Below are 24,959 nucleotides of genomic sequence, written 5' to 3' on the forward strand. Positions count from 1 at the left end.
TGATTGATGGACTTTCTTAGTGTTGATGTTTCAGGGTCTGGTGCATGTCTTTTAGGCGTGGGTCAGGAACAGTGTCCTTTGGCCTGTTGGCTTGTGTCAATGGTGAAGGACTTTACTCTGCTCTGGTCCTTCAGCTCTCTGTAGTGCTGCTGTTCTCTGCAGTCTGATCACCTCATGACTACAGCCTCATGGTGTGGAGTTTGGGGTGGTGTTGCTCACTGACACTGTGACCAACTGAATCATTGAGATTTATTCACAAAAACAGAGGACTCCACTAACCATTCTGATGTTGTGGGAATTCCACTAACCAAATAAAATATACTCTTAATATTGATAGAAATTATATAATTTAGTAAAATATAATAATCTACAGAGATATAATCATGGTTAAAAAGGTTTAATTTCCAAAACCATCATGTCAGTATTTGACTATTAGATGGGGCTTGGAAAGTATCATAAGCATTTGTATAATTTAATTTAAAAGAAAATGATTTACATCTTCAATCTGAATCACATTTTCAGTGATGATTTCTCTCAATTATTTGTTACGTCAAAATAGAGCACATATAAAAATTATAAACCCAAAGCTCTGTGTGAAAGTATAGAAAAAAATGGCATTGGAGAACTATTATTATTATTATTATTATTATTATTATTATTTGTTTTTCTCATGAATAATCAGGTTCTACAGCAGATACTGAGACAGATGCATTGGTGATTTGTGTATGATGTGTTTAATCAACAATGTAAAGCAAGCGTGTTTACTGATTCAAAAGCTTTTATTAATAATTCAAAGCAGGACATTGCAGTGATCCACACACTTAACACATATTTAGGTGATAATTAAGAAGAAGAGCTGAGTTAAACTGAGGAGTGTGTGAGCTCACATGTTAATAACACAAATGAAATGATGAGAGAGGATGATTTGAGCAGTAAAGGCCACATGTACCACACAGTGAAGCAGTAGAAGGTGAGCTGAGTAAAGTGTGTGTGATCTCACAGCTCTGAGCACTGCTCTGTGTTCACTGTGCTCACCACAGTAGGTTGGTTGTCTTTGGAGGCCTCACAGGTCACCACCTTGTTCCTCCACTGCTCCCGGTGGAGGCTCAGTGTGCTGCTCCAGCTGTAGAAGCCGTCAGCGTTCAGAACGGAGGTGCTGCTGCTTTCCCCCGAGCTCCAGCTGCTGCCATCAACCTTCCAGCTCAACTTCCAGTCCGAGGGGAAGCCCTTGTAGGCCACACACATGAGTGTGACCTTCTCCTGCTGCAGCTCCACACTGGAGGGGGGCAGCACCGTCACACTGGGCTGGGTGACACCTACACACACACACAGAGGTGAGACAGGAATGGACAGCTGTCAGTCACTCAGGCTTTGTTTCAGCTCACTGTGTGTGTTTCACTTCCCTTTATATCTTACAGAGCAGAACTGAGATCAGTGGAGCATCACAAACGTTTCACATTCAATTCTAATACTTTTACATCTTACAGCTATAATGATTTATATTATTGTGAACATTAAAAGTTCAAATTTAATTGTATTGTATAATGAATAATCAGAAATTCAGAAATAACTTTATAATATGAATAAACATCATTTAATAAATTACAACATATTTATCATTTAAATAAATTCATTCTCGGCTTCTGGTCATCTGTTCATACAGTCATAGAGTTTCTGAGATATTAAAGGTATTTAAAATAATTCAAGAGAAAATGTTACAGTAATTCGCACAAACAATAATATATGTTTCGGTCATAAATTTAATGTAAATTAAAGTGAATTATTAGGACAATAGTCAGATACCTTTTGTGAAACCTCTAACATAAGTAAGAAATTGTGCAGAAATTTGAGAAACAAAACGATTTCATCCAAATGCCACATTTCATTTGAGAGAAATTTAAGAAACAGAATGACTTTATCCTGACATAACATTTCATTAAAGAGAATTTAAAGACAAAAAACCTAAGTATTATAATCTTTACAGTTTTTATGAAGAATCTGAACACACTCCATTTCAGTAATTAGTAAACAGGTTACTTACGGCCCACAGACAGTTTGGTTCCTCCACCAAAAGTGTACCACAGTGATACATTCCTATGAAGCCATCGTACAAAAACCTCTGTCACACTACAGTGAATACACACACGCACACACACACACACACACACACACACACACACACACACACACACACAAAAAAAACAAAGTGAACTAATTGTGGTTATATTTACAAAAAAACACTGTATGATTAATGATTTCTTCATTAGTTAGTCCTAACTCCTTTCTAAGAAATGAAACACATGTTTCAAGTTTGAACTTCTCTCTCCAATTCATTTATTCATGTTTCCTAGACCAATTTAGCAGTATTTTCCAGAAAATCACCATCTGACTCCAGAAGTAAAATTCACACAACTCTGTAGTCAAACATGTGAAACATTTTCCTAACCAGAAGCCATGAATGAACTCTGAGATCCACCTCTTTCTGAAAGCAAGAGATGCTGCTTTTAAATCCAACAATGCAGAGGAACTACAGCAGAGGCAGAGCCAACCTGTGAAGGGGCATTAGGAAAACCAGGCATGCACATAAACTGGGTATCGAGGAGCACTTCCACTGCAACACCAACCCCAGACGCATGTGGAAAGGCATCCAAACCATCACTGACCACAAACCAACAATACAGTCTCTACCAACCAGTAATGCCTTCCTTCCAGTCGAGTTCAACCACTTCTTTGCTCACTTTGACCAGGGCGTCATACACACCAGGAATGATGACTCCTCCATGGCTGATCTTCCAATATCACTCTCCACAACAGAGGTACACTCAGCACTGAGCAGAGTAGATCCACGTAAGTCAGCTGGCCCTGATGGCACACCCAGACGTGTGCTCAGGAGTTGTGCTGACCAACTGGTGCAAGTCTTCACTGACATTTTCAACCTGTCACTGGCCCAGGCCACTGGTCCAATATGTCTGAAGACTACAACCATCATACCAGTGCCCAACCATTCTTCTGTGAAGATTTCCGCCCTGTTGCACTCACGCCCATTGTTATGAAGTGCTTTGAGAAGCTGGTTCTACGTCACCTCATAGCATTTCTCCCACCTACACTGGACCCACACCAGTTTGCCTATCGCCCAAATAGGTCTACAGAGGATGCTATTTCCACTGCTCTTCATCTAGCTCTCACCCACCTGGACAATAACAATACATACATTCGGATGTTGTTCAGTGACTTCAGCTCCACATTTAATACAGTCATCCCTAGTAAACTGATCACTAAGCTCAGTGACCTGTGTATCTGCACATCCATGTGCAGCTGGATTATGGACTTTTTTAACAAATCGACTTCAGTCTGTAAGGTTGGGTAATCACTTATCCTCAACCCTAATCCCGAACACCGGCATCCCACAAGGCTGTGTGCTGAGCCTACTGCTCTAATCCCTGTTCACCCTTGACTGTGTTCTGCAACATAACTCCAACGTCTTCATCAAGTATGCAGATGATACCACAGTTGTTGGCCGAATCAGCAACAACGATGAATCGACCTACAGGCAGGAGATCTAAAGACTGTCAGCATGGTGTTCCATGAACAACCTCACCCTCAACACCTCAAAGACCAAAGAGCTCATTGTGGACTTCCGGAAATCTAACAGCAGCAGACACTCCCCTATTTACATCAACGGGTCTGAAGTAGAGCGTGTCTCCAGCCTTAAGTTCCTGGGTGTCCACATCTCTGAGGATGTGTATCATAATCTAGGGTTAGGGTTAGGGTAACTGTAACAACCCTAGATAAGTTTAAATCATGAAAAAATAAATTATGTTAATTTGTATATAAAGATCTTAGATTATGTCTGGTCTGGGCTAGAAGCACATTAGTTTCAGCTGCATTTCTTCATCGAATTCTGTGTTATTTTTCAAATTAATTTTTTTAGTGTTTGTTCTTGGTTCTTTAAGAGTAAACATAATCCACTTCAAGCATTTTCTAGAAGTAGACAGGCCAAAACAGACACCAAAATGTCTTATGTATTATTTCAGTAATAATGTGTGCAAAGGTGAAATATCTTGGTCATTTTTTAATTGAGCATATGACAGATGATGAGGACATTGAACGGCAACGTTGCATGCTGTATATGCAGGCTAATATTCTTTTACAGAAGTTTAACTCATGTTCAGACAAAGTGAAGACGTCACTGTTTAAAGCATATTGTACACCTCTCTATAATGCACATTTGTGGACAAATTATCGAATGTGTAGCTTACAAAGGCTACAAGTAGCTTATAATGATGCACTGAGAATTTTATTAAGGAAACGTAGATGGCATAGTGCAAGTGAAATGTTTGTGAGTGTGGGAGTAAACACATGTAAAGCCGTGTTACGTCATCTAATGTATAAATTTATCTGCCGGGTTAATGCTTCTGAGAATGAGATTATTATGGGCCGAATATAAAGTTTAGTACCACACGGTATCAGTCCAAGTTGTGGGATCACTGGCACCACTGTATTTTTTTAACGCAGTGATTTACATGTTTTTTTTTTGTTGATTATTTCTGTGTTTTTTGTTTTTTCTTCTGTGTGTGTTTTTAAATATTGGACCTTGAGTCTGTAATAAAGGTTGATTGATTGATTGATTGACTGATTTATTGATTGATCCTCTGGATGCCAGAATAAAACTTGTTTGTAGCCTACATTAAAATCCAACATTGTTTTTGTGGGGTTTTTTAGTCTTTCTTTCTTCTGTTCTAACAGAGTTTGAAACTTTTACCTCACTAACACAAGTCAGTAATCATGAAATGTTACTGATAATTTGCTGTTAATTATTTTTTCTCATAAAAAGCCCTTTGGAGAACTGACTAGTAGGGGTGTATTAATGCATCGCAATGCAAAAATGCTATAATGTGAATTGTGTGATTTCATTTCATGGAAATCAGCATTCTGTTAATAATGCATCTCATGCAGTTGCTCTGTTTGAACACCAGAGATCACAATCTGTGCAAAAGCTCAAATCTATAGCGTGCACTAGTCACATGATCAGAGTCTGCACTATTACAGGAAATCATCTGAACTTGTGAAGTGATCGATGGCTTCAGATACAAGTTATACAGCTTTTATAAACAGGTTATAACAGTTAAACTTCTCAGTAGCTTTCAGACAAATCAGCCTCACACTGTAGGGGAACATAAGTATTCAAGAGGGAGGCAGTTCTGAAAAGGCGGCATTTTAGCCATCTTTGGAGCTCTACTTCTGATTAAACTGACTCCCCAGATGCGGATTTGGAGCTCATTATGGATCATGTATTCTGAATGGTTTCTCTCTGGGTCTTGTTTGTTCTCTCAGTTTTAAGATGGAATGTATACATTTTTACGTTTAAGATACATTTTCTTTACAATATTAAACTTAACAAATAGTAGACAAAAAGGCACATTGTTAGGCATTGTTTTTTTATTCAGATATTAAAAAGGAATCTCTTCAGTCAGTTTTTATGAAAATTCTGTCATTGAAATCTTGTGTTGAATCATATTGGATCGAATCGTGGAAGATGTGTCCTTACACTCCCACGATGTATTGTTGCCAACAGCAAGGAAATGGTCAGATCTTGTTAAATAGTTTTCTAATTTAAATAAAAACCAACAGTGAACACCTTCCACAATGAGAAGTAAATATGTTGACAGATTTTGTGCAACCAGTAAACATTTACTATGAAGTTGCTTTGAGGAAGTAGAAAGCATATAGTACTGTATCTCTGTTATAATGCTTTATTTAACAAGGAAAGCACCTTAAATACAATTTCTGAGAATTTTATTTTCGTCCTACTGGTTTCAGTTCTGTTTGTAACGTGTCTGTAGTGAAAATGCTTTTTTTTGCATTCAAACCCCATGCTTCAGTGCTCTGGGAGTGTTTATAGCGCTGTGACTTTAACACTTCATGACTGAGAGCTGCTGCTACAGCAACTTCACCCACAGCTACCATGACTTTGATCCCCGTCTTCATCTGGACACTGATCCTCTGGACTCAAGGTCAGACACTGCTTCATATTTTATCTCTACAATGATCTGTTCATACTAATACACTTATTGTTTCTATTAGAATATTTCAGTTTCATGCTGCGTTATTGTGTATTTTTCAGAATGCAGAGGTCAAGCCACAGTAACTCAGACTCCTGCAGTGAAATCTGCTCTTCCAGGAGAAACAGTCACCATCAACTGTAGAACCAGTCCGGCAGTGTATCATCACAGCTCATATGGTCACTACTTACACTGGTATCAGCAGAAACCTGGAGAAGCTCCTAAACTCCTGATTAAGTTTGCAAATCAGCGACAGTCAGGTATTCCAGCTCGTTTCAGTGGCAGTGGATCTGGATCTGATTTCACTCTGACCATCAGTGGAGTCCAGACTGAAGATGCAGGAGATTACTACTGTCAGAGTGCACACAGTGGTAATGTGTTCACACAGTGTTATAGAGTCGTACAAATACCTCCCTCAGTCAGATTGTAGAGAGACTGAACTGCTGCAGCTGGGAGAGACTGCAGGTGCTGAGTTGGAGGATGTGATACGACACAATGACACTCTGTGGAGGAGAGGAACCACACCACACTAACTCACAACTCACATTAGAGATCTCTCAATAATCATCACAGCACACTGCTGTGAAAATATATATGCTGTGTAAAATATGTAAACTATATACCCCCCCCCCCCCCCCCCCCCCCCCGAGCACTGCCGCTATTGTTTAAATCTGAGTTTAGGACAGCAGCACAGCTCCTGATAATCCACGGGTTTTGACCTCTATCAGGTGGCTCTGATAGGTGGGTTTGCTGTGATAGGAACGATGTCATCTGACAGAAACTATATTAAATAATGGTCCAATTTATAGATTGCATTTATTTTGATGCATCCATGTCCTATGTAAACTGTATTTCATCCATATTTAAATGATTTTGATTAATGTAGATAGAAAGCAGTGCATAGATTTTGAGATTCCTAAGCATCTAGGAATGTTAGATTAGACATTATACACTAATAAAACCACATTTATTCAACATTTTGTTGTAAAAAAAAAAAAAAAGAAAAAAAAGAGTGTATTTTAACAGTCCTTTAGTGTGAAAGAAACAAAAATTTCTTATAAGAAAAAGGGAAATTTTATGTTTATTCACAGTTACAAACTTTCCATGGTATTTTACCTTAGACATGTAAATTCACAGTATATTTTGGTCAAATTAGTAATATTCTGTATATTTCAAAAATACAGGAAAAATCTGTAAAAATTAACAGTAAAAATTCTGTAAAAGTACAATTTTTTTACAGTGTAGGCCACACACACGAGTGTGACCTTCTCCTGCTGCAGCTCCACACTGGAGGGGGGCAGCACCGTCACACTGGGCTGGGTGACACCTACACACACACACAGAGGTGAGACAGGAATGGACAGCTGTCAGTCACTCAGGCTTTGTTTCAGCTCACTGTGTGTGTTTCACTTCCCTTTATATCTTACAGAGCAGAACTGAGATCAGTGGAGCATCACAAACGTTTCACATTCAATTCTAATACTTTTACATCTTACAGCTATAATGATTTATATTATTGTGAACATTTGTACATCAAGTTGAAATTTAATTGTGATACTGTGCATTCAATGATAAGAAATATTAATAATATTTAATAATGTAATTAAATTACATTTAAATTAAAACATTTTTATCATTTATAAATTCATTCTAGGCTTCTGGTCATCTGTTCATACAGTCAGAGTCTCTGAGATATTAAAGGTATTTAGAATAACTCAGTGAAACACTGTTACAGTAATTTGCACAATGAATAATATATGTTTTGGTTGTACATTTAATGAAAATTAAAATTAACTATTAGTACTATAGTCAGATACATTTTGTGAAACCTCTAAAATAAGAGAAATTTGAGAAACAATATGACATTATCCTGACATCACATTTCATTAAAGAGAATATATTATTTACCATGATTCAGAACACACTCCATTTCAGTAATTAGTAAACAGGTTACTTACAACCCAATGACAGTTTGATTCTTCCACCAAAAGTCGCACACAGTGATTCATTCCTATGAAGTCGGTGTACAAAAACCTCTGTCACACTACAGTGAAAACAAACACACACACATACACACACATACACACACACACACACACACACTTCAATAATTGTTTTTATATTAACAGAACACAACTGTAAGATTGAAGATTTCTTCATAAGTAAGTTTTCTTCATCAGTCATCTGTTTAAACTCAGTGATGTTTCAGTAAAAAGGTCTGACTCTGGAGCACAGTGTACTGTACACACTGCAGAAGACTGGAGGAGAAATAACACTGAATGATGGATTAGTGATGAGATTCATCTCTACAGTCAGAAACACAATAAACATGACACATAAATATAGTAAAGAATAACTTTTTAATGTTGATCTCTTCTACATCTCCTCTGTAGTCAGTCTGAATCCTGATGGAATCAAAGAGAAAATCTGAACTTCTGTCTTTTCTCTACTGCATTTATACACTTGAAACAAATATATCATAAACTTTTCTAATTCACTTATTTATGCAACTTATACCTAAAAGTATTTTCCAGAAAATCTCCATCTGACTCCAGAAGTAAAATTCACACAATAACTCTGTAGTAGTGTGAGAATGACAGTAAGATTGGGGGAATGTGGTAAAGGTGTTTCCATACTTAGAGGACACTTTGCATTGGCAGCACATGCTTCAGTGCTCTGGGAGTGTTTATAGCGCTGTGACTTTAACACTTCATGACTGAGAGCTGCTGCTACAGCAACTTCACCCACAGCTACCATGACTTTCATCCCCGTCTTCATCTGGACACTGATCCTCTGGACTCAAGGTCAGACACTGCTTCATATTTTATCTCTACAATGATCTGTTCATACTAATACACTTATTGTTTCTATTAGAATATTTCAGTTTCATGCTGCGTTATTGTGTATTTTTCAGAATGCAGAGGTCAAGTCACAGTAACTCAGACTCCTGCAGTGAAATCTGCTCTTCCAGGAGAAACAGTCACCATCAACTGTAGAACCAGTCAGGCAGTGCATCATCACAGCTCATATGGTCACTTCTTACACTGGTATCAGCAGAAACCTGGAGAAGCTCCTAAACTCCTGGTTAAGCTCGCAAATCAGCGAGAGTCAGGTATTCCAGCTCGTTTCAGTGGCAGTGGATCTGGATCTGATTTCACTCTGACCATCAGTGGAGTCCAGACTGAAGATGCAGGAGATTACTACTGTCAGAGTGCACATTACATCAGTAGTATCTGGTCGTATCACAGTGTTATAGAGTCGTACAAAAACCTCCCTCAGTCAGATTGTAGAGAGACTGAACTGCTGCAGCTGGGAGTGACTGCAGGTGCTGAGTTGGAGGATGTGATACGACACAATGACACTCTGTGGAGGAGAGGAACCACACCACACTAACTCACAACTCACATTAGAAATCACTCAATAATCATCACACCACACTGCACACAGTCCCTTACATCCACTTTTTTTGTAGTTTTCTACAGTCATGGTGCTTACTGTCACAATATCATAATTTTACAAATATCAAGTATCTGATTATCAAATTCATTTCTGTTTCATATGATTCTCCACACATTCACTCCAAATGTCCTGCTCACAAAGACTGGTTTTCATACAGTTTTTTGTGTGCATCTTTTCTTGCAGGCATGGGTCTTGTAGCAAAATCCAATTACACCTCATGAAAACACATTCCAACTTAATGGTCAGGTTTCCATTTTTCCTGATATTGTCTTACTAATAAGTGTTAATTTTTTACTGATGTTTGGACACACTGACTCACTGTGGTGTTTAACTCCAGAGTATCAGAAAATATGAAAGGTAAAATTAATTCTTATCATAATCTATGGTTAGGGTTAGGGTAACTGTAAGAATCCTGGATAAGTTAAATTAATGAACAAAAAAATGATGTTAATTTGTGTATATAGTCCTCAGCTTATGTCTAGTCTGGGCTAGAAGGACATCAGTCTCAGCTGCATGTCTTCATAGAATTCTGTGTTATTTTTCTTATTAATGTTGGTGGTGGTGTTCATGATTACTTAAAGTTAAAAATAATCATTTTAAAGCAATTTTCTAGAAATATACCAAAATGTCTATTTCAGCAAGAGACGTGTTTTACTCTTAAAGATGTCTGACGAGTTCAGAGGATGAGGTTTGAGACGCCACCTCTCATCTATTTACATTACTTTTCTATCATGTTTACTCCATCAGTTCACATCAATCAGTTCACTACATGCTGGTTGCAGTGGAGCTCCAACAGTCCCATTCCTGATTGATGGACTTTCCTGGTGTTGATGTTTCAGGGCCTGGTTCATGTCTTTTAGGTGTGGGTCAGGCACAGTGTCCTTCAGTCTGTTGGCTTGTGTCAGTGGTGAAGGACTTTACTCTGCTCTGGTCCTTCAGCTCTCTGTAGTGCTGCTGTTCTCTGCAGTCTGATCACCTCATGACTACAGCCTCATGGTGTGGAGTTTGGGGTGGTGTTGCTCACTGACACTGTGACCAACTGAATCATTGAGATTTATTCACAGCAACAGAGGACCCAACTAACCATTCTGATGTTGTGGGAATTCCACTAACCAAATAAAATATACTCTTAATATTGTTAGAAAAATTATATTTTAGTAAAATATGATAATCTACAGAGATATAATCATGGTTAAAAAGGTTTAATTTCCAAAACCATCATGTCAGTATTTGACTATTAGATGGGGCTTGGAAAGTATCATAAGCATTTGTATAATTTAATTTAAAAGAAAATGATTTACATCTTCAATCTGAATCATATTTTCAGTGATGATTTCTCTCAATTATTTGTTACGTCAAAATAGAGCACATATAAAATTATAAACCCAAAGCCCCCTGTGAAAGTATGGAATGAAATGGCATGGGAGAATAATAATGATATTATTTATTATTTATTATTATTATTTATAATAATAATAATAATAATAATAATAATAATAAAAACAATAATAATAATAATAATAATAATAATAATAATAATTATTATTATTATTATTATTATTTGTTTTTCTCATGAATGATCAGGTTCTACAGCAGATACTGAGACAGATGCACTGGTGATTTGTGTATGATGTGTTTAATCAACAATGTAAAGCAAGCATGTTTACTGATTCAAAAGCTTTTATTAATAATTCAAAGCAGGACATTGCAGTGATCCACACACTTAACACATATTTAGGTGATAATTAAGAAGAAGAGCTGAGTTAAACTGAGGAGTGTGTGAGCTCACATGTTAATAACACAAATGAAATGATGAGAGAGGATGATTTGAGCAGTAAAGGCCACATGTACCACACAGTGAAGCAGTAGAAGGTGAGCTGAGTAAAGTGTGTGTGATCTCACAGCTCTGAGCACTGCTCTGTGTTCACTGTGCTCACCACAGTAGGTTGGTTGTCTTTGGAGGCCTCACAGGTCACCACCTTGTTCCTCCACTGCTCCCGGTGGAGGCTCAGTGTGCTGCTCCAGCTGTAGAAGCCGTCAGCGTTCAGAACGGAGGTGCTGCTGCTTTCCCCCGAGCTCCAGCTGCTGCCATCAACCTTCCAGCTCAACTTCCAGTCCGAGGGGAAGCCCTTGTAGGCCACACACATGAGTGTGACCTTCTCCTGCTGCAGCTCCACACTGGAGGGGGGCAGCACCGTCACACTGGGCTGGGTGACACCTACACACACACACAGAGGTGAGACAGGAATGGACAGCTGTCAGTCACTCAGGCTTTGTTTCAGCTCACTGTGTGTGTTTCACTTCCCTTTATATCTTACAGAGCAGAACTGAGATCAGTGGAGCATCACAAACGTTTCACATTCAATTCTAATACTTTTACATCTTACAGCTATAATGATTTATATTATTGTGAACATTAAAAGTTCAAATTTAATTGTATTGTATAATGAATAACCAGAAATTCAAAAATAAATTTAAAGTATGAATAAACATCATTTAATAAATTACAACATATTCATCATTTAAATAAATTCATTCTCGGCTTCTGGTCATCTGTTCATACAGTCATAGAGTTTCTGAGATATTAAAGGTATTTAAAATAATTCAAGAGAAAATGTTACAGTAATTCGCACAAACAATAATATATGTTTCGATCATAAATTTAATGTAAATTAAAGTGAATTATTAGGACAATAGTCAGATACCTTTTGTGAAACCTCTAACATAAGTAAGAAATTGTGCAGAAATTTCAGAAACAAAACGATTTCATCCAAATGCCACATTTCATTTGAGAGAAATTTAAGAAACAGAATGACTTTATCCTGACATAACATTTCATTAAAGAGAATTTAAAGACAAAAAAACCTAAGTATTATAATCTTTACAGTTTTTATGAAGAATCCGAACACACTCCATTTCAGTAATTAGTAAACAGGTTACTTACGGCCCACAGACAGTTTGGTTCCTCCACCAAAAGTCACCCACAGTGATACATTCCTATGAAGTCGTCGTACAAAAACCTCTGTCACACTACAGTGAATACACACACACACACACACCCACACACACACATGCACACACACACACACACACACACACAAAAAAAAAAAAAAACAAAGTGAACTAATTGTGGTTATATTTACAAAAAACCACTGTATGATTAATGATTTATTCATTAGGTAGTCCTAACTCCTTTCTAAGAAATGAAATGAAACACTCTCTCCAATTCATTTATTCATGCTTCCTAGACCTATTTAGCAGTATTTTCCAGAAAATCACCATCTGACTCCAGAAGTAAAATTCACACAACTCTGTAGTCAAACATGTCAAACATTTTCCTAACCAGAAGCCATGAATGAACTCTGAGATCCACCTCTTTCTGAAAGCAAGAGATGCTGCTTTTAAATCCAGCAATGCAGAGGACTGCAGCAGAGGCAGAGCCAACCTGTGAAGGGGCATTAGGAAAGCCTGGCATGCACATAAACTGGGTATCGAGGAGCACTTCCACTGCAACACCAACCCCAGACGCATGTGGAAAGGCATCCAAACCATCACTGACCACAAACCAACAATACAGTCTCTACCAACCAGTAATGCCGTCCTTCCAGTCGAGCTCAACCACTTCTTTGCTCACTTTGACCAGGGCGTCATACACACCAGGAATGATGACTCCTCCATGGCTGATCTTCCAATATCACTCTCCACAACAGAGGTACACTCAGCACTGAGCAGAGTAGATCCACGTAAGTCAGCTGGCCCTGATGGCACACCCAGACGTGTGCTCAGGAGTTGTGCTGACCAACTGGTGCAAGTCTTCACTGACATTTTCAACCTGTCACTGGCCCAGGCCACTGGTCCAATATGTCTGAAGACTACAACCATCATACCAGTGCCCAACCATTCTTCTGTGAAGATTTCCGCCCTGTTGCACTCACCCCCATTGTTATGAAGTGCTTTGAGAAGCTGGTTCTAAGTCACCTCATAGCATTTCTCCCACCTACACTGGACCCAGACCAGTTTGCCTATTGCCCAAATAGGTCTACAGAGGATGCTATTTCCACTGCTCTTCATCTAGCTCTCACCCACCTGGACAATAACAATACATACATTCGGATGTTGTTCAGTGACTTCAGCTCCACATTTAATACAGTCATCCCTAGTAAACTGATCACTAAGCTCAGTGACCTGTGTATCTGCACATCCATTTGCAGCTGGATTATGGACTTTTTTAACAAATCGACTTCAGTCTGTAAGGTTGGGTAATCACTTATCCTCAACCCTAATCCCGAACACCGGCATCCCACAAGGCTGTGTGCTGAGCCTACTGCTCTAATCCCTGTTCACCCTTGACTGTGTTCCGCAACATAACTCCAACGTCTTCATCAAGTATGCAGATGATACCACAGTTGTTGGCCGAATCAGCAACAACGATGAATCGGCCTACAGGCAGGAGATCTAAAGACTGTCAGCATGGTGTTCCATGAACAACCTCACCCTCAACACCTCAAAGACCAAAGAGCTCATTGTGGACTTCCGGAAATCTAACAGCAGCAGACACTCCCCTATTTACATCAACGGGTCTGAAGTAGAGCGTATCTCCAGCCTTAAGTTCCTGGGTGTCCACATCTCTGAGGATCTGTCCTGGCATCTGAACACCTCAACTCTGTTTCAGAAAGCGCAACAGCGTCTTTACTTCCAAAGAAGACTAAAGAAAGTTCACCTATCCCCCAAGATCCTGACCAACTTTTAGCGCTGCATCATTGAGAGCCTCTTGACAAGCTCCATCACAGTGTGGTATGGCAGCACCACGGTGTGTGAAAAGAAATCACTGCAAAGGCTTGTGAAAACCACCCAACGCATCATCAGTACCCAACTACCTGCCATTGAGTCTCTTCACTGATGTCTGCGCAGAGCACACAAAATCATCTAGGGCTCCTCCCACCCGAGTCACAAACTGTTCAACCTCCTTCCATCCAGGAGGAGAAACAGGTCCATCTGCACCAGAACCAGCAGGTTTAGGGCCAGTTTTTTTCAGTCAACCATAAATCTACTGAACTCTACACTACACCGCTAGGACACTCATGTCTTCCTACACTTACCACTTTACAGTTCTGCTCCACCCTGTACATTCTGTTAATATAATATTTTTCACTGTTGTACATTCTGTTATAATATAGTATTTTTTCACTGTGTAATATAATTAATGTACATATTGTCCACTTCATAGATTACACCTAGTTTATCTATCTATTTATGTACATTTATATATATTATATTTATACATACTATACTTATATATCTGTATAAACACTGTACATTATCTCTGTACATACATTGTACACAGTGTTGGGGAGTAACTAGTTACATGTAACGGCGTTACGTAACTTAATTACAATATAAATGTAACAGTAACTCGTTACAGTTACTTAGAAAAATATGTAATTAAATTACAGTTACTTATGAAAATGTTAAAGATTACAAATAGAGTTACATCTGAATATTTTCTTTAAAAAACTAGCATTTGTTGAATGATATTAATTTGTTGATAGAGTTTGTTAAAGCGGTGCTATTCTGATGATTTTGATTGGTTCTCTGGTTTGAATTTGTGGCGCGTCTGCCAATTACATTAATCCACATTGCCGCTGAAAGCTTTAGGCTAATACACTGTCTGAGAGTTATCACCATGGCGAGTGATAAAAATACATTTCAGTCCTGGAAATTTAAAAATAATTTCATCCTGAAATCCGATAAGGGGCAAATATAACAGTTCAGTGGGAAATTTGTTTGCCGGCTGTTAAAATGCTTTCGACATCAGAGGCTTCAATGTTGAACCTGAGGAAGCATCTGCAGGTATGGAACCTAGCCTTTCTTTATTTAATAATATATTTAAAATGTAAAATTTTTGTCATTATTGTGAGTGTACAGAAATAAAAACAGACCCTTTAGTTTTGAATGATATATCACTCGTTTCTGTATAATAAAAAGTGACAGAGTGGTCAGTAGATTTACTGTAGCTGCTATGTGGAAAAAATCCACTAAAATGCGCCTGCGCGTTCATCGAGCCCATAGTGTACTCAAGACCTGTATTCAAAACGTTCAGAACAAATTACCTAATCTGCTAGCCATGGGTGACTCTAGGCCATTTTAAAGCCCCCCTAACATTTTCTACTCAGCCCCCCTAAAATTCTGTGATTCCCTGTGAACTGTACACGAATAATTGATCGCCTCAGTCCCCTTTAAATTTCATATGAAAACGCCGGGAGACTTCGGCTCTTCCCGTCTTTCAGCGCGTTCTCGATCAGAGCGAGGATCAGAGGACAAGTGTGTGTGTGTGTGTGTGTGATCAGGAAGACTTGTATTTGGCTTGTTCAGTACTCAAATGTTATACACATCTGTGCAATACAGTGGAATGCTGCAATAAGTTTACCATTGGGGGCTGAGCCCCCCTTAAATGAAAATCCTAAAATCGTCCCTGCTGCTAGCTACCTTTACCAGGCACTTCTTTAAAAATAAAGAAAATATATAGCTCACATTTTAACTCCTTGAAAATGTGTTGGTAATGTCAGATCTAATATAACTTAGTTATTTTAGCACTGTAGCATACATTATGATGACTCTTTTCAGATTATGTTTTTTTTTTCAAGGCATTGTTACTTGCCAGTGGGTCCTGTCGTAGCTATGCAAAGGTTTGATTCCTAAAACAATATTAAAGAATTTTTGTTATGAAGTCTGTTTTTTTGGTGGCTGTGCTTGAAATTAAATGAACATAATCTTAATTCAAGTGATGAAAGATTTAAAATTCTAACAGTAAACAGAGTTGAGTACTACTGTAAGATTAACCCTGCCTGGTATAAATGTTTGGAAATGATTTCGTTGACAATATCCGTTAGAAACTTAAAAGTAATAAAAAGTAATCAAATGTAATCAGTTACTTTACTTTTATAAAGTAATTGAAAAGTTACACTGCTTATTACATTTTAAACAGAGTAACTTGTAATCTGTAACCTATTACATTTCCAAAGTAACCTACCCAACACTGATTGTACATAATGCACACATTTGTGCACAATTATAATTACACCTGTCACTTTATCTGCTGTAAATACTACTTGCACATACCTCTCTATGCACACTCTGACAGATTTATTTATAGATGTACATATTTACATATTTATCTGCACAATTTCTACTATTTGCACTTCTGGTAGATGCTAAACAGCATTTCGTTGCTATGTACCTGTACTTTGCAATGACAATAAAGTTGGATCTATCTATCTATCTATCTATCTATCTATCTATCTATCTATCTATCTATCTATCTATCTATCTATCTATCTATCTATCTATCTAGCAGTGTGAGAATGACAGTAAGATTGTTGGAATGTGGTAAAGGTGTTTCCATACTTAGAGGACACTTTGCATTGGCAGCACATGCTTCAGTGCTCTGGGAGTGTTTATAGCGCTGTGACTTTAACACTTCATGACTGAGAGCTGCTGCTACAGCAACTTCACCCACAGCTACCATGACTTTCATCCCCGTCTTCATCTGGACACTGATCCTCTGGACTCAAGGTCAGACACTGCTTCATATTTTATCTCTACAATGATCTGTTCATACTAATACACTTATTGTTTCTATTAGAATATTTCAGTTTCATGCTGCGTTATTGTGTATTTTTCAGAATGCAGAGGTCAAGTCACAGTAACTCAGACTCCTGCAGTGAAATCTGCTCTTCCAGGAGAAACAGTCACCATCAACTGTAGAACCAGTCCGGCAGTGTATCATCACAGCTCATATGGTCACTACTTACACTGGTATCAGCAGAAACCTGGAGAAGCTCCTAAACTCCTCATTAAGCTCGCAAATCAGCGAGAGTCAGGTATTCCAGCTCGTTTCAGTGGCAGTGGATCTGGATCTGATTTCACTCTGACCATCAGTGGAGTCCAGACTGAAGATGCAGGAGATTACTACTGTCAGAGTTTCCATTACATCAGTAGCAACTACGTGTTCACACAGTGTTATAGAGTCGTACAAAAACCTCCCTCAGTCAGATTGTAGAGAGACTGAACTGCTGCAGCTGGGAGAGACTGCAGGTGCTGAGTTGGAGGATGTGATACGACACAATGGCACTCTGTGGAGGAGAGGAACCACACCACACTAACTCACAACTCACATTAGAGATCTCTCAATAGTCACTACACCACACTGCACACAGTCCCTTACATCCACTTTTTTTGTAGTTTTCTACAGTCATGGTGGTTACTGTCACAATATCATAATTTTACAAATATCAAGTATCTGATTATCAAATTCATTTCTGTTTCATATGATTCCCCACACATTCACTCCAAATGTCCTGCTCACAAAGTCTGGTTTTCATACAGTTTTTTGTGTGCATCTTTTCTTGCAGGCATGGGTCTTGTAGCAAAATCCAATTACACCTCATGAAAACACATTCCAACTTAATGGTCAGGTTTCCATTTTTCCTGATATTGTCTTACTAATAAGTGTTAGTTTTGTACTGATGTTTGGACACACTGGCTCACTGTGGTGTTTAACTCCAGAGTATCAGAAAATATGAAAGGTAAAATTAATTCTCATCATAATCTATGGTTAGGGTTAGGGTAACTGTAAGAATCCTGGATAAGTTAAATTAATGAACAAAAAAATGATGTTAATTTGTGTATATAGTCCTCAGCTTATGTCTAGTCTGGGCTAGAAGGACATCAGTCTCAGCTGCATGTCTTCATAGAATTCTGTGTTAATGTTGGTTGTGTTCTTGCTTGATAAAAGTTAAAAATAATAATTTTTAAGCAATTTTCTAGACATACACCAAAATGTCTATTTCAGAAAGAGAGGTGTTTTGGTCTTAAAGATGTTTGACGAGTTCAGAGGACGAGGTTTGAGACACCACCTCTCATCTATTTACATTACTATTCTATCATGTTTACTCCATCAGTTCACATCAATCAGTTCACTACATGCTGGTTGCAGTGGAGCTCCAACAGTCCCGTTCCTGATTGATGGACTTTCCTGGTGTTGATGTTTCAGGGTCTGGTGCATGTCTTTTATGCTTTGGTCAGGCACAGTGTCCTTCAGTCTGTTGGCTTGTGTCAGTGGTGAAGGACTTTACTCTGCTCTGGTCCTTCAGCTCTCTGTAGTGCTGCTGTTCTCTGCAGTCTGATCACCTCATGACTACAGCCTCATGGTGTGGAGTTTGGGGTGGTGTTGCTCACTGACACTGTGACCAACTGAATCATTGAGATTTATTCACAGCAACAGAGGACCCAACTAACCATTCTGATGTTGTGGGAATTCCACTAACCAAATAAAATATACTCTTAATATTGTTAGAAAAATTATATTTTAGTAAAATATGATAATCTACAGAGATATAATCATGGTTAAAAAGGTTTAATTTCCATAACCATCGTGTCAGTATTTGACTATTAGATGGGGCTTGGAAAGTATCATAAGCATTTGTATAATTTAATTTAAAAGAAAATGATTTACATCTTCAATGTGAATCACATTTTCAGTGATGATTTCTCTCAATTATTTGTTACGTCAAAATAGAGCACATATAAAATTATAAACCCAAAGCCCCCTGTGAAACTATGGAATGAAATGGCATGGGAGAATAATAATGATATTATTTATTATTTATTATTATTATTATTATTATTATTATTAATAATAATAATAATAATAATAATAATAATAATAATTATTATTATTATTATTATTATTATTATTATTATTATTATTATTTGTTTTTCTCATGAATGATCAGGTTCTACAGCAGATACTGAGACAGATGCATAGGTGATTTGTGTATGATGTGTTTAATCAACAATATAAAGCAAGCGTGTTTACTGATTCAAAAGCTTTTATTAATAATTCAAAGCAGGACATTGCAGTGATCCACACACTTAACACATATTTAGGTGATAATTAAGAAGAAGAGCTGAGTTAAACTGAGGAGTGTGTGAGCTCACATGTTAATAACACAAATGAAATGATGAGAGAGGATGATTTGAGCAGTAAAGGCCACATGTACCACACAGTGAAGCAGTAGAAGGTGAGCTGAGTAAAGTGTGTGTGATCTCACAGCTCTGAGCACTGCTCTGTGTTCACTGTGCTCACCACAGTAGGTTGGTTGTCTTTGGAGGCCTCACAGGTCACCACCTTGTTCCTCCACTGCTCCCGGTGGAGGCTCAGTGTGCTGCTCCAGCTGTAGAAGCCGTCAGCGTTCAGACCGGAGGTGCTGCTGCTTTCCCCCGAGCTCCAGCTGCTGCCATCAACCTTCCAGCTCAACTTCCAGTCCGAGGGGAAGCCCTTGTAGGCCACACACATGAGTGTGACCTTCTCCTGCTGCAGCTCCACACTGGAGGGGGGCAGCACCGTCACACTGGGCTGGGTGACACCTACACACACACACAGAGGTGAGACAGGAATGGACAGCTGTCAGTCACTCAGGCTTTGTTTCAGCTCACTGTGTGTGTTTCACTTCCCTTTATATCTTACAGAGCAGAACTGAGATCAGTGGAGCATCACAAACGTTTCACATTCAATTCTAATACTTTTACATGTTACAGCTATAATGATTTATATTATTGTTGAACATTAAAAGTTCAAATTTAATTGTACTGTACATTCAATAATAAGAAATATTAAACACATTTTATAATGTAATTAAACAGCATTTAAAGTAAAACAAATTCATAATTTAAATAAATTCATTCTAGCCTTCAGGTCATCTGTTCATAAAGTCAGAGTCTCTGAGATATTAAATGTAGTTAGAATAATTGAGTGAAACACTGTGACTAATTTGCACAAACAATAATATATGTTTTGGTTGTAAATTTACTATGAATTAAAATGAACTATTAGTACTGTAGTGAGATACATTTTGAGAAACATCTAATATAAGTTAAATTTCAGAAACAAAATGACTTTATCCTGACTTCACATTTCATTAAAGGGAATTTAAAGACAAAAAAACCCCTATGGACTATAATCTTTTTACTTTTTATGAAGAATCTGAACACACTCCATTTCAGTAATTAATAAACAGGTTACTTATGGCCCACAGACAGTTTGGTTCCTCCACCAAAAGTCCACCACAGTGATACATTCCTATGAAGCCGTCATACAAAAACCTCTGTCACACTACAGTGAACACACACACACACACACACACACACACACAGACACAAACAGACACACACACACACACAAACACACACACACACAGAGTTAACTAACTGTGGTTATATTTGCAGAACACAATTGTAAGATTAATGATTTCCGCATTAGTAAAATAAATCAGTAGTTAGTCCTAACTCCTGAAAATCTCCAAGAAATGAAACGGATATTCAAGTTTCAACTTTTCTCTCCAATTAATTTATTTATGCAATTTTGACCTAAAAGTATTTTCCAGAAAAGCTCCATCAGACTCCAGAAACAAAATTCACACAATAACTCTGTAGTAGTGTGAGAATGACAGTAAGATTGTTGGAATGTGGTAAAGGTGTTTCCATACTTAGAGGACACTTTGCATTGGCAGCACATGCTTCAGTGCTCTGGGAGTGTTTATAGCGCTGTGACTTTAACACTTCATGACTGAGAGCTGCTGCTACAGCAACTTCACCCACAGCTACCATGACTTTCATCCCCGTCTTCATCTGGACACTGATCCTCTGGACTCAAGGTCAGACACTGCTTCATATTTTATCTCTACAATGATCTGTTCATACTAATACACTTATTGTTTCTATTAGAATATTTCAGTTTCATGCTGCGTTATTGTGTATTTTTCAGAATGCAGAGGTCAAGCCACAGTAACTCAGACTCCTGCAGTGAAATCTGCTCTTCCAGGAGAAACAGTCACCATCAACTGTAGAACCAGTCAGGCAGTGTATCATCACAGCTCATATGGTCACTTCTTACAGTGGTATCAGCAGAAACCTGGAGAAGCTCCTAAACTCCTGATTAAGCTCGCAAATCAGCGAGAGTCAGGTATTCCAGCTCGTTTCAGTGGCAGTGGATCTGGATCTGATTTCACTCTGACCATCAGTGGAGTCCAGACTGAAGATGCAGGAGATTACTACTGTCAGAGTAGGCATGAAATCTCTGGCTACTGGTTCACACAGTGTTATAGAGTCGTACAAAAACCTCCCTCAGTCAGATTGTAGAGAGACTGAACTGCTGCAGCTGGGAAAGACTGCAGGTGCTGAGTTGGAGGATGTGATACGACACAATGACACTCTGTGGAGGAGAGGAACCACACCACACTAACTCACAACTCACATTAGAGATCTCTCAATAGTCATCACACCACACTACACACAGTCCATCACATCCACTACTTTTGTAGTTTTCTACAATCATGGTGGTTACTGTCACAATTGAAAACATCACAGGTTTACAAATATCAAGTATCTTATTATAAAATCCATTTCTCTTTCATATGATTCCCCACACATTCACTCCAACTGTCCTGCTCACAAAGACTGGTTTTCATACAGTTTTTTGTGTGCATCTTTTCTTGCAGGCATGGGTCTTGTAGCAAAATCCAATTACACCTCATGAAAACACATTCCAACTTAAAGGCCATGTTTCCATTTTTCTTGATATTGTCTTACTAATAAGTGTTAGTTTTGTACTGATGTTTGGACACACTGACTCACTGTGGTGTTTAACTCCAGAGTATCAGAAAATATGAAAGGTAAAATTAATTCTTATCATAATCTATGGTTAGGGTTAGGGTAACTGTAAGAATCCTGGATAAGTTAAATTAATGAACAAATAAATGATGTTAATTTGTGTATATAGTCCTCAGCTTATGTCTAGTCTGGGCTAGAAGGACATCAGTCTCAGCTGCATGTCTTCATAGAATTCTGTGTTATTTTTCTTATTATTGTTGTTGGTGGTGTTCTTGATTACTTAAAGTTAAAAATAATCATTTGTAAGCAATTTTCTAGACATATACCAAAATGTCTATTTCAGTAAGAGAGGTGTTTTACTCTTAAAGATGTTTGACGAGTTCAGAGGACGAGGTTTGAGACGCCACCTCTCATCTATTTACATTACTATTCTATCATGTTTACTCCATCAGTTCACATCAATCAGTTCACTACATGCTGGTTGCAGTGGAGCTCCAACAGTCCCATTCCTGATTGATGGACTTTCCTGGTGTTGATGTTTCAGGGTCTGGTGCATGTCTTTTAGGTGTGGGTCAGGCACAGTGTCCTTCAGTCTGTTGGCTTGTGTCAGTGGTGAAGGACTTTACTCTGCTCTGGTCCTTCAGCTCTCTGTAGTGCTGCTGTTCTCTGCAGTCTGATCACCTCATGACTACAGCCTCATGGTGTGGAGTTTGGGGTGGTGTTGCTCACTGACACTGTGACCAACTGAATCATTGAGATTTATTCACAGCAACAGAGGACCCAACTAACCATTCTGATGTTGCGGGAGTTCCACTAACCAAATAAAATATACTCTTAATATTGTCATAAATTTGTTATTTTAGTACAGTATGAGTAATCTACAGAGATATAATCATGGTTAAAAAGGTTTATTTTCCATAACTACTGTGGTAGTATTTGATTATTTGATGGGGCTTGGAAAGTATCATAAGCTTTTGCATAATTCATTAGAAATAAAATTCTTTACATCTTCAATCTTCACTCAAACAGATTTTCATTTGTTACTTCAAAATACAGCACATATAAAAATGATAAAACCAAAGCTCCCTGTGAAAGTATGTAATAAAATGTCATTGGAGAACTATTATTATTATTATTATTATTATTATTATTATTATTATTATTATTATTATTATTATTATTATTATCAGTTCTTTTTCTCATGAATGATCAGGTTCTACAGCAGATACTGAGACAGATGCATAGGTGATTTGTGTATGATGTGTTTAATCAACAATGTAAAGCAAGCGTGTTTACTGATTCAAAAGCTTTTATTAATAATTCAAAGCAGGACATTGCAGTGATCCACACACTTAACACAAACGTTTCACATTCAATTCAAATACTTTTACATCTTACAGCTATAATGATTTATATTATTGTGAACATGAAAAGTTCAAATTTAATTGTACTGTACCTTCAATAATAAGAAATATTAAACATATTTTATAATGTAATTAAACAGCATTTAAAGTAAAACAAATTTATAATTTAAATAAATTCATTCTAGCCTTCAGGTCATCTGTTCATAAAGTCAGAGTCTCTGAGATATTAAATGGAGTTAGAATAATTGAGTGAAACACTGTGACTAATTTGCACAAACAATAATATATGTTTTGGTTGTAAATTTACTATGAATTAAAATGAACTATTAGTACTGTAGTGAGATACATTTTGAGAAACATCTAATATAAGTTAAATTTCAGAAACAAAATGACTTTATCCTGACTTCACATTTCATTAAAGGGAATTTAAAGACAAAAAAACCCATATGGACTATAATCTTTTTACTTTTTATGAAGAATCTGAACACACTCCATTTCAGTAATTAATAAACAGGTTACTTACGGCCCACAGACAGTTTGGTTCCTCCACCAAAAGTCACCCACAGTGATACATTCCTATGAAGCCGTCATACAAAAACCTGTCACACTACAGTGAACACACACACACACACACACACACACACAAACACACACACACACACACCGACACACACACACACACACAAAAACACACACACACACACAAACAGAGTTAACTAATTGTGGTTATATTTGCAGAACACAACTGTATGATTAACGATTTCCCCATTAGTAAAATAAATCATTAGTTAGTCCTAACTCCTGAAAATTTCCAAGAAATGAAACAAATATTCAAGATTCAACTTTTCTCTCCAATTAATTTATTTATTCAATTTTGACCTAAAAGTATTTTCCAGAAAAGCTCCATCAGACTCCAGAAACAAAATTCACACAATAACTCTGTAGTAGTGTGAGAATGACAGTAAGATTGTTGGAATGTGGTAAAGGTGTTTCCATACTTAGAGGACACTTTGCATTGGCAGCACATGCTTCAGTGCTCTGGGAGTGTTTATAGCGCTGTGACTTTAACACTTCATGACTGAGAGCTGCTGCTACAGCAACATCACCCACAGCTACCATGACTTTCATCCCCGTCTTCATCTGGACACTGATCCTCTGGACTCAAGGTCAGACACTGCTTCATATTTTATCTCTACAATGATCTGTTCATACTAATACACTTATTGTTTCTATTAGAATATTTCAGTTTCATGCTGCGTTATTGTGTATTTTTCAGAATGCAGAGGTCAAGTCACAGTAACTCAGACTCCTGCAGTGAAATCTGCTCTTCCAGGAGAAACAGTCACCATCAACTGTAGAACCAGTCAGGCAGTGTATACAGACTCAAACGGTGAGCGTTTAGCCT

At 37.8% G+C, this 24,959-nt stretch overlaps 4 gene segments (V, D, J or C); 2 read left to right on the top strand and 2 right to left on the bottom strand.

The window, feature by feature from the left end:
- Nucleotides 1-848: 848 nt before the first annotated feature.
- Nucleotides 849-2,929, bottom strand: LOC131364564 (Ig kappa-b4 chain C region-like). The segment is given in 3 exon segments: nt 849-1,316; nt 2,042-2,094; nt 2,739-2,929. Coding segments are annotated over 3 exon segments (564 nt in total).
- Nucleotides 2,930-5,959: 3,030 nt separating this feature from the next.
- LOC131364566 (probable non-functional immunoglobulin kappa variable 6D-41) lies at nt 5,960-6,492 on the top strand. The segment is given in 2 exon segments: nt 5,960-6,014; nt 6,125-6,492. Coding segments are annotated over 2 exon segments (417 nt in total).
- A 2,325-nt stretch (nt 6,493-8,817) lies between these two features.
- Nucleotides 8,818-9,742, top strand: LOC131364567 (probable non-functional immunoglobulin kappa variable 6D-41). The segment is given in 3 exon segments: nt 8,818-8,866; nt 8,977-9,291; nt 9,705-9,742. Coding segments are annotated over 3 exon segments (402 nt in total).
- A 9,739-nt stretch (nt 9,743-19,481) lies between these two features.
- Nucleotides 19,482-21,252, bottom strand: LOC131364568 (Ig kappa-b4 chain C region-like). The segment is given in 3 exon segments: nt 19,482-19,949; nt 20,609-20,661; nt 21,176-21,252. Coding segments are annotated over 3 exon segments (450 nt in total).
- Between the last annotated feature and the right edge of the window lie 3,707 nt (nt 21,253-24,959).

The sequence above is a fragment of the Hemibagrus wyckioides genome, linkage group LG14 (assembly GCF_019097595.1).
Source record: "Hemibagrus wyckioides isolate EC202008001 linkage group LG14, SWU_Hwy_1.0, whole genome shotgun sequence".
NCBI classification, from domain to species: domain Eukaryota; kingdom Metazoa; phylum Chordata; class Actinopteri; order Siluriformes; family Bagridae; genus Hemibagrus; species Hemibagrus wyckioides.